Here is a 10,043-nt window from a genome sequence, read left to right as displayed (position 1 = left end):
GTGCGGGAGCGCGTGCGGCCCTTCCCCGACTTCCCCGCGCCCGGGGTGCTCTTCCGGTGGGCCGGGGGCGCGCGGCGGGGGTGCAGTGGGGCTGGGGGCGCAGCAGGGCGAGCGGTGCACGTGGGCTGGGGGTGCATTGGGCCTGGGGTGCACTGCAGTTAGGGGTGCACGTGGGCAGGGGTACGTCAGGGCTGCGGGTGCGTTTGGGCAGGGGGTTCATGTGGYCTGGGGGTGCACGTGGGTAAGAGGTGCACGTGGCTTGAGGGTGCACCCTGGGCCATGGGCGCATCGGGGCCTTGGGGTGAGGGGTGCAGTGGTGCATGGGCTGGGGATGCATTTGGGTAGGGGGGGCACTGGGTGCATTTGGCCTTGGGGGTGCACTGAGGAGGAGGTGTCATTGGGTGGGGGGTGCGCTGGAGGTGGGGGAGCGTTGGGGCTGGGGGCTCTTTGGTGCTGGGGGTGCCTTTCAGCAGGAGGGGGGTGTGCAGCCCCCTTGAGGGGTGCACTGAGGACGGGGGGTGTTTGGGGAGGAGATGCTTTTCATTTGGCAGGGGGTGGGCAGGTTTGGGCAGTGCATGTGGGGGGGTGCAGGGGGCTGGGGGCAGAGCCAGGCAGGGCCTGACCGCGGGTTTGGGCGCTCTCTGCCATGGGAGCCCGTTGCAGCTGATGCCCGTCCCGCCCTTGCAGCGACATCAGCCCCTTGCTGAAGGACCCGGTGGCTTTCGGGGCTCTGCTCGACCTCCTCGAGGCCCATCTGAGGGCCTCCTTCCCCCACATCGACTTCATCGCAGGTGAGTGTGGAGCAGCACCCCGAGCCCGGGCTGGAGGGGGGTCCCGCTCAGTGTGGGGGTCTCTGCGAGGTCCAGCGCAGCAGCCCCTGGCCCTGCAGGTTTTCCTTCTCGGAAGGCTGTTTCCAGCCCCASGAAGGTGCTTTGCATGATAACGTTTGCAGCGTAGTGAGAATAAATCACTTGGGCTTGTCGATAGTGCAAAGTGCAGCGAGCCCGGACCGAACCCGGTGCACCCGTGGGGGCCAGAGTCTGACAACAGTGCACCCAAAGTGAACTTGGCTCTGCAAAGAGCTCACGGGAAGGGAGGCAGGATGTCCTGGGAGGTGTGATCCCTGTGCTGGGGATTGGAGCCCATGGAAGTGATGGCAGGAGGTTCCAGCCCGCTGGATGCGGGCGGGTGAATCCGGGGTGCCCTGAGCRTCCTCCAGCTGCCCCCGCTGCCCGCAGGTCTCGACTCGCGCGGCTTCCTCATCGGGCCGCCGCTGGCACAGAGGCTGGGCATCGGCTTCGTGCTCATACGCAAGAAGGGGAAGCTTCCCGGGCCCACGGAGTCCGTCTCCTACGCGCTGGAATACGGCRAGGTGATGCCTGGGGCTGGGAGGTGCGGGGGGTGGTCCAGCCGGGTCCCGCGGGGAGCCGTGCACRTGCACTGCATGGTTTGTTTCTCTTAATTAGTATTTAGTTTTGGGGGGTGTAAATGGGGGGCTGTTTGGGGAGGCGAGAGGAAGGGGCAGCGTGGGGCTGCTGCTCTGACAGTAAGCGCTGCCCTCGGCGCCCGGCTCCCAAACGCACCGGCTCCKGCGCTCCCCGTGCAGCAGGATCCCCGGAGCACCCACCTCGTCCCCGCTCCTGCATCCCCTAACAGTGAGCGAAGCCGGTGTCAGACCTGATGTGTCCACGTTGTTCCTGCTGGGCGCTGGGGACAGCCGCGGCRCGGGACGCACCCGCCGCGGGTGTTTTTAGGCACTGAGCACTAAGGAGCTGCCCCTTCCCACGCAGGCCGAGCTGGAGATCCAGAGCGACGCGGTGGAGCCGGGCCAGAAGGTGGTGGTGGTCGATGACCTGCTGGCCACGGGAGGTGAGGACGGGCGCGGGGGGCGGCCGGGGCCGCGGGGGCCGGCGCTGACCCGTGCGCCCTCCCGCAGGCACCATGCGCGCGGCCTGCGAGCTGCTGGCGCGGCTCCGTGCCCACGTCCTCGAGTGCCTCGTGGTCATCGAGCTGCGGCCGCTGCGCGGGGCCGAGCGCCTCCGCCCGCTGCCCTTCCACTCGCTGCTGCAGTACGACTGAGGGACACCGCCGGGGACACCACGGGGGACAGCGGGGACACCACAGGGACACTGCAGCCCACCCCGTGCTGACCCTACATTGCAAACACCTCCATTCCTCTTGTTTTCCAAGCCTCAGAACTAGTTGTGTTTAGGAGTTTTTTTTTTTACTTTCATGCTCATCCTTCTGGGAAGGGAGAGTGGTTTTTGGGAAGCATGAAGCAGCTTTCGGGATTTGTTGTTATTTTTTTAAGGAGAGCGGAGGGAGATGGGTGCTGCCGGGGCAGGAGGGACTGGGGGCAGTGCGGGGCCTGGCGGTGCCTTGGCCAAGCTGTGCTGGTCGGGCACAGGGCACCCTTGGGTGTCAAGGGAAGCGCAGCCGCCTCTCGCCTTGTGCATCCCGTCCTGCTCCGCTCGTGGCCGTGGGAGCTGGACCCACAGGTTGGGCCTGGCTCTGTCCTGGGAGCAGCTTCATCCCCGCCTGCCAAAGCTCGGGGCTGGTGTCCCCGCCGAACAGGGCCTGGACGCGCTGATAAAATAAACGCTGCCCTGCTGCTTTTTTAAACAGTCTCGGCTTTGTGCGTGCAGCGTGGGCGCAGTCCCAGGCCGTGCTGCAAACCGGGGAGCTGCCTCRCCGGGGTGCCACCCGCTGCAGGCAGGTCCCTGTCCCCTTGCAGGGCCACCCCTCACCGCCGCGMTGGAGGGTGCGTGCAGGAACCCCGCTTGGGAACACGGTGCCGGGGCTGTGCAAGCCYTGGGCCCAGCGGCTCCACCCGGGAGCAGGGACAGTGGGACAGGAGCACGGGATGAGGCAGCTCCCACACGCAGCAGTGCTGCAGTGAGCCAGGACCTGGCACCGCTGCAGGAGGGGGCCCAGCTTTGTCCCTTGGCCCTGGAGGTGGCCCTGGCCTTGTCCCTTGTTCCCAGCCCAGTTTCTCCCCTCGGAGTCTCCTGTGGGGAAGGGGCTCTGGCTCCTCCTGGCCTTGCACCCAGCTCCATTTACAAAAGCTGCTTTCAGCCCTGCAGCCCCCGCTCACTTTTTCCAGCCCGTGTTGCTCCAGCCCTTGGACAAAGCCCAGCCCTTGCCTTGGAGAGCCGCAGTGCTCCGGTGGAGCAAGGAGGAAGAGCGCAGGGTTAACGCAAGTCAACTCTATTTAAAACATTTAATACAAAGATGTTTTGACAAGCCCTGCAATCGTTTCCAGCAAGAGCCGGAGCCGTTTCCCTCCCTTAAAAACAGAACAAGGCCCAGAGCCCTAGAACGTCACCACTTGGTGACTTCACTCCTTCCTCCGTGTCACCCTCTTACCATGCCCAGTCCGGACTCCATCCCGCAGGATTCGGTCAACGGAAGAAAACCCTAGTGCCAAAATTGCCAAAGAACGGGGTAACTCAAGAAAAGGCTGCCTGCTCCTCTCGCTGCAGGAATGGGCACCATAGGCGTTGCTCATCTTCAGAGCTCTTGAGGGTGGCGAGTTACATCCCCATGGACAGAATGGAGGTGAGACCCGTCCCTTGCAACTTAGGTGTCCCCAAAGAAGAGCTTCCCAATCGCTGGACCCKCCGATGCTCCCACCAACCTACGAAATCCCCCTAGTCCCAGGGCACTGTCCCGGGTTTGCTACATCTAGAGCTCGGGTTGTGTGCAAGGTGGCTCAGGAGGCTTCTTCCTCCTTGATGGCCTGGGCGAGTCTCTCGGCGATGGCGTTGAGGTCCTTGCCCTTGTCCAGTTTGATGTAGGTGTCCGTGCGGATGGGGTGCAGGCTCACCCAGTCGGGCAGCAGCTCCGCGAAGAGGCGCAGGTGCTTCTCCATGTCACCTAAGGGGAGCAGCAGGGTAAAGCATCACCCRGCTGCCCAACAACATCCCTAATCTAACGGGGCTACGGCCATTTCTAGTCTCAGCAACCCTCTGGGTTCTGGTCTTACCCATTGCTCATCCCTGTGCTGGAACCACCAGGGCTGGATTCACCCTTGGATCAGGGGAGCATCATCCCAACCTCAATTCCTGGACTAAGCAGCTGCCCTTGTGTCGGGGACAGAGGGACTTGGTGGCTGCACACATGGTAGCCAACCCTTTGCTGCACCCCAGGGCCCTGCAGGGAAGGGTTTCACGCGGATGGAGGGAGGAAGGGGGGATGCAAGAGACCCCAGGGACGCCCCACGCTGGGGAGAAAGCGCCCACAGCTCCGTACCAGGACACATCTGTGTGGGGCAGCTGTCGCTCATGCGGGCACAGGCCACCTCCAGGCTGAGCGCCTGCTTCTTCTCGGCCACRAAGACGCTGCGCAGGACGCGGGCCATGGGCGGCAGCCGCGCCAGCATGGCCAGCCGCTCCTCCCGCTGCGGCGCCCGCGTCAGCAGCGCCCGCAGCCGCTGCGCCTCCTTGGCACGGACCTGCCGGAGCACAGGGCATGGCTCGGGCTGCGCGGGGCAGCGCCAGCGCCGCCCCCAGCGCCACCCCGTCACTCACCCGCTCGAGCAGGGCCTGGGACACCCCTTTGAGCGCGCTGGGGGTGCTGGCAGGGGACGGCGCGTTGGGGGCCACCGGCTCCGCCGCGGGCGCTTCGGCCGCTTTCAGCGCCAGCTTGGYGAGAGCTTTTTCCATCTGCTCGTGGGGAAGCGGCGCTGGGTTAATGCAGTGAGCTGCCCTGCTGCACCAAAGAGAATCTCCCCCCGTGACGCCCCCACTCCCGACCCAGCTCCGTGTTCGTGGCCCAAAGCTCCCGGCTCRTGTGGCTCTCACCCACCCCACCTGCAATGGGGGCACCTTTGGGTGCTCCACCTCCTCTCCCGGCCCAACAGCAAATACCAGAGACCTCTCCAGCCCCATCAGCAGCCTCCATGCCCAAGCCCTTTCCTTCCCAGGAGAACCTTAGGGAGACCTCAGGAGTCCTAGGGCTCAGAGCTGGGCTCATCCAGCAGCATCTTCCTGGAAAGGCAGCGGCTCTGAGGGCTGCTGCTCGCTGGAGACGCCCCCTTTGTCACTCACCTTGGGGGTCATCATGCCCCGGGCCGTGCTCAGCACCTCCTGGGCTGTGGTGACCCTGTCGCTCTGGGGCGGCCGCGGCAGCTCGGCCGGGGCGATGTCGGGCACCTCRTCCACGTTGAAGCGGGGGTGCCAGCGCATCAGCTCCTCATCCGGCACCGCCAACGGGGGGCTGAGGGAGGCCAGGAACGCCTGGAGCGGGGGCAGAGCTGCGTCACGCGAGCGGTGCCGTGCTCAGCCCCGCGCTGCGCTCGCTGTGAGCGGCCGGCGAGCTCAGGGCAGCCAGGGATGCAATTCCCGATGCTTCCCGGGGGGCAGCGAGGGATGCAATTCCCAGTGCTTCCCAGGCTCCCTACCCACACCAGCCTGCCAGGAATATCCACGGCCTGCGCCACAGCCTGGACACCCTCCCAGGCCGCCCCAACGCTTCTCTGGAAAGTGTCGGGAGGAGACGTGGAGCCCAAAAGGGCAAAACCCACCCACGGCCCAGGGAACGGGAGACTGTCCAGGCCACAACCCCAAGGGGCACCAAGGCAATGCCAAGGATGCCGAGGTGCCCGCTCACCTTGTGGTGCTGCTTGACGATGCTCACGAGCCCGCGGTTGAACTCCYTCCTGCGCTCCAGCAGGCGCGCGGCCGACAAGTGCGGGCGGCCGTCCACCTTCTCCCCTGCGACGGGAGCGCCCGGCGTCACCCACGGCCCTGGCGCAGCCCGGCCGGGCGCGCGGCGCAAAGCGGGGCCGGGCGGCAGCTGCCTGGGCGCCAGCCAAGGCTCGAGAGCCTCTCGAGGGACGGGAGCCGGGGCTTGTTGCTGCCTAGTGCCTTCCAGCAGCGCCGCTCAACCTCGCGCGCCTCCCACACGTGCGCTCCGCTTCTGGCACGCTCAGGGCCTCACAAATCAGATTGCTTAATAGACCAGAGCAAGGCAGCACGGAGAATAATCCCRAGGCCTTGGGGATCCCCACGGGACCCAGGTGTCCGTGCCCACCTCTGCTCTCCCAGGACCCCCCGCTGCCGGCTCGTACCTTCCCCCAGCACCGGCTCGAGCGTGAGCTGATAGTCTGACTTCTTCATGCTGCTGCTGAACGTGGGGATGTTGTTCTCCTGGCGCAGCCGGTAGGATTCGGGGTACACGGCCTTGATCTGGCCCACGTGCCGCTCCTCAAACTGCCTGCGAGAGCCCGGGGAGGTCAGACAGCGCCGGGGGGGCAGCAGGGCCCCCATGCCAGCCCTGCCCACGCTGCACCTACTTGCGCATCACGTCCTGCACGCCCTGCTTGACCTTGGCGAAGGTGACGGTTTCGGAGCGGTTGAAGAGCATGCCCACGATGGTGTCCATCGTGCGGAACATCTCCGCCAGCACCTTGAACTTGTAGGGCAGCGTGAGCCCCGGGGGCACGTCCTGGGCCAAGGTGTGGAAGCGCTGGTACGCGGGGGCCTTCTTGCTGCCGGGGGAGGGACAAGAGGTGTCAGCTCCTGGCGCGCTCCTTGCAGGATCTGCGACCTCCCGGACGGGCCGTCTCAGCATCCCGTCGCCTCCGGACCAACCTCCCGCCCAGCAGCACGTGCCACGCTCGCCCCGGTTAGGAGGGTCGCCTTCCTCCCCCATCCCTGCAGCCTTCTCCAAGCAGCTKCTGCCACATTTGGGTCACGTCACCCGTCCTCTGCTTCCGCCAAGGGCTTTGCACGTGGCCGGCCGCTGCTGAGGCCCGCACGTTCCTGCTCCCCGCCGCTCACCTGGCCGCCCGGGCCGTGTCGCTGCCCTCCTCCGAGCTCCCCGCCTCCGCTTCGGCTCTTTCCGCTCTCCTCTGGCGGATCCTCAGCTCCAGGGCCCGCGCTCGCTTCAGGTGGCTCTGCAGCTCCGCGCCGGCCTCGGGGGAGGCCGGGGGCACCTTGGCGAGCTCCGCGAGCGTCTTCATCCTCTGCAAGCGGCACTTCAGCTCCGCGAGGCTCTCCTGCGGCACGGGAGGACAGTGACATGGAGGCACCCGGGCCCGGCACACCAGTGAATTTACCAAGTAAATTTACCAAGTGCAAYCCCACGCTGCAGAACCAGAACCTGTGGGATCATTAATGCCCCTTCTCCAGGGGCCACCCTCCCTCCAGCCCTGGCATTTACAGGGAGGAGGGTAAAAGGAGGTCAGCACAGGGTGGGCTCTGGGATACACAACTACCCCCAGTCTTACCTGCTTGGACTCTCTGCTCCGGCCCGGCGTGGCTTGGCCAGGCTGCATGGTGCCGGGCTGCGCTGGCCCGAGGGGCGCACGGGACGGCGTCTTTGTCACTGCACCGAGCGAGGAGGGTGTCCCTTTGGATGAGGCGGGTGGCAGCGTGGTGGCCGGAGGGCTGGAAGCCTGCGGGAGAGTGGGAATGGTGGGTGGTCAAGCCTGATGGGTGCATTGCTGCCCTGGGTGCAGGCGACCCCCCCCCCCCCTTCCAGCCCAAATGGGGGTAGGGAGAAGGCTGCAAACTCCTCCAGCCCCGCACCAGGTTTTAGCATCCCCTGCCCCAAGCCCGGCTCCCCCGCTGCCCCTCACCGCGCCCGGCGGCTCCGCATCCCGCAGCGGCTCCGCATCCCGCAGCGGCTCCGCATCCCGCAGCGGCTCCGCATCCCGCAGCGGCTCCAGCCTCTTCCGCGCCTGCTTCCCGCTGCGCTCCGCGCCCGGCTCCTCATCCAGCTCCTGCCGCCGCCGCTTCCTGCCCGCCAGCCCCGGGGCGCTGCGGTCACCGCCGCGGGGCCGCGCGGGGGTGCGCGGGGAGCCGGGCGGCCCCGCGGGCTCCGCGCTCAGCGCCGGCTTCCCCCGCGGCCCGGGCAGCGCGGCCTTGAGCGGGCGCTCGGCCCCGGCCGCCTTGGTGCGCCCGAAGAAGTCGGTGACGCGGAGCTGGGCCATGGCTCCCGGTCCCGGTTCGCGGTCCCGGTTCCCGCCCACGTGCGCGCCGCCGCTCCCGCGCGGAGTTGGAGCCGCTTTGGCGCGAACCCGCCGCGCGCGCCGTCACGTGACGCAGCGCGGCGCGCCCGGGAGCCGATTGGCGCCACTGGTCTCTTAAAGGCGCCGCGCCGCTTCCTGGCCGGGCCGCACGTGGGGGTCGGGGGCAGGCGGTGGGGAAGGGATGGGGAGGAAGGGGGCAACGGGGCGGTGCGGGGCCGGCCGGGGGCTGCCCGTCCCGCTGCGCCTGCCCCGGCTTCGTGCGGTCCCTGYTCCGTGCGGCCCTGGCTGCTGCTCTAGATGCAGAGCCTTCGCGGTGTATCAGGCCTTGCTGTGATGCATCGCACCCTGCGATGCAGGGCGCATTTGAATCCTTTGGGATTCGGTGGAGCCCTCTGTGGTGTGTTGGACTCCACCATGGTGCRTCACACGCTTCTGTGGTACATTGGACCTCACTGTGATGTGTCTGTCCCCACCAGGGTGTCTCAGACACCTCTATAGAATCATTATGGTTAGAAATGACCTTTAAGATGATAAAATTCAACCATTAACCTATCAACTTTATACCTGCTAAACCACATTCCTAATGCAACTAATCTCAGGGTGCATCAGACTCCTCCGTGGAGCATCAGCCCCCACCATGGTGTATCAGACCYCGTTGTGCTGCATCAGATGCCACCGCAGTGTCTCGGTCCCTGCTGCGCTGTATCAGGCTCTGCTGCAGCGCGTGGGACCAGTGCTGTGGCTTACGGTGCTCTGCACTGGCCTAATTGAGGCACAAACACATCCCACTTCTTTGGATACCAGACGTTGCTCCACAGTGTCCCATCTGGGACAACACAGAGCCTCAGCCCCGCTCCATTCCACATCAACTGCTGCTCCTTGTTGAGAGGATCCCACGTAGCGGTGACTTAGCCACATTCTGGGACACCTTTGCACCCACGTTCTTCCCCAAGGGATGATACTGGGTGCTGTGGTGGGAATTACAGGCTGATTCCCTCTCTGAGATCCCGAGGGCGATCCAGGCAGGAGAAACTGGCTCGCAAAAGCAGTTGCAATTCCCGGCGCAAAAGCCCTGAAGCCCAGGACGGGCTGCACAACTCGCTCTGCCACCGCTTGCGGCTCCGTCCCCAGGCCTGGGAAGCGGGGTGGTGTTTGCAGGCTCCCAGCGAGGCAGGAAGACTCCCGGCGTTCCYAGCGTTCCACCTTTTCCTGGAATACCGGTATCTGCTCCAACCGGAGGGCTGCAGCTGGAGCATTGCAGCTGCAATTTGAAGGCTGGCTTTTGTGGGTTTGCAGGCACTTCGTTAATGCAGGACTTTGTGGCTGGGTATTGAAGAACATTTTACTATGGCCTATCCCGCTGGATCTCGGCTCGCAGGGATCAATACGGCCTCGCCTGCCAGGCAGAGGGGGCCGAGGCCTCGTCCTGGGGATGCTCAGGGGGCTTTTCTTGTCCGCAGCCTGTCCTGGATCCCAGGGAGCAGCGGGCAGCCGTGCACGGCAGCAGGTCGGGACACCGGCAGGGCAGGAGCTGGATGGAGCCCAGGGAAGGAAGCAAAGGCCGTCAAGGACCGGCGATGGTTTATTAAGCGCGTTTGGGAAACAAACAGGAGAAAAGCCAAAGAATGCGGGGAATTTCACGGGCCGGCGGTTCCTGTTGGGGCTGAGCGGTGCTGCCAACGCCAGCGCTGCCAGCTGCCGAGCAGGACCCTCGCGCGGGGCAGCGGGTGAAGCACGGGGCACACGGGCACGTCCCCTGCTCCGGGCTGAGGACGGACTCCCCGCTCCCAGGCCACGGGTCTGGGCTCCCTGCTCCCGGAGCTCGCGGCAGGCAGCCACAGCCAATTCCGGGAGCGCGTGACATTCCCACCCCGCTCCGCGGCTTCCGAGCTCTCTGCGGACATTAGCTCGCCCCGGAGCCCGGCCGAAGCACTCAGCCTCAATTAGCTTTTTTTATTTATTTTTTTTTTACGATGCGCAAACAGGAAGCACAGTCTCCACAGTCTCTTCTTTTTGCCACAAACGCCCTTGCTGCAGCCTGCCCGCCCGCATGGCAGCGCGGGCTGCG

At 65.7% G+C, this 10,043-nt stretch overlaps 2 protein-coding genes across 2 annotated transcripts; one reads left to right on the top strand and one right to left on the bottom strand.

Moving 5' to 3' along the window:
• On the top strand, positions 1-2,622 carry APRT (adenine phosphoribosyltransferase; the record flags this gene model as incomplete). Its single annotated transcript, XM_026042294.1, has 5 exons — positions 1-56; positions 688-791; positions 1,239-1,372; positions 1,791-1,869; positions 1,937-2,622. Coding segments are annotated over 5 exons (516 nt in total), but the record flags the coding sequence as incomplete, so codon positions are not given.
• Positions 2,623-3,275: 653 nt separating this feature from the next.
• Positions 3,276-7,936, bottom strand: CDT1 (chromatin licensing and DNA replication factor 1). Its single transcript, XM_026042293.1, has 11 exons — positions 7,868-7,936; positions 7,583-7,804; positions 7,232-7,399; positions 6,791-7,000; positions 6,296-6,486; positions 6,071-6,216; positions 5,611-5,714; positions 5,049-5,237; positions 4,530-4,664; positions 4,252-4,453; positions 3,276-3,876 (listed from the first exon to the last, which is right to left on the bottom strand). The coding sequence occupies exons 1-11, from the start codon at positions 7,934-7,936 to the stop codon at positions 3,713-3,715; spliced, it is 1,800 nt and encodes a 599-aa protein (XP_025898078.1). The 3' UTR covers positions 3,276-3,712.
• Between the last annotated feature and the right edge of the window lie 2,107 nt (positions 7,937-10,043).

Source organism: Nothoprocta perdicaria, unplaced genomic scaffold (genome assembly GCF_003342845.1).
Source record: "Nothoprocta perdicaria isolate Ctin4 unplaced genomic scaffold, notPer1 scaffold_30, whole genome shotgun sequence".
Classification (NCBI taxonomy): domain Eukaryota; kingdom Metazoa; phylum Chordata; class Aves; order Tinamiformes; family Tinamidae; genus Nothoprocta; species Nothoprocta perdicaria.
This window is presented reverse-complemented; position numbering and strand designations above follow the sequence as displayed.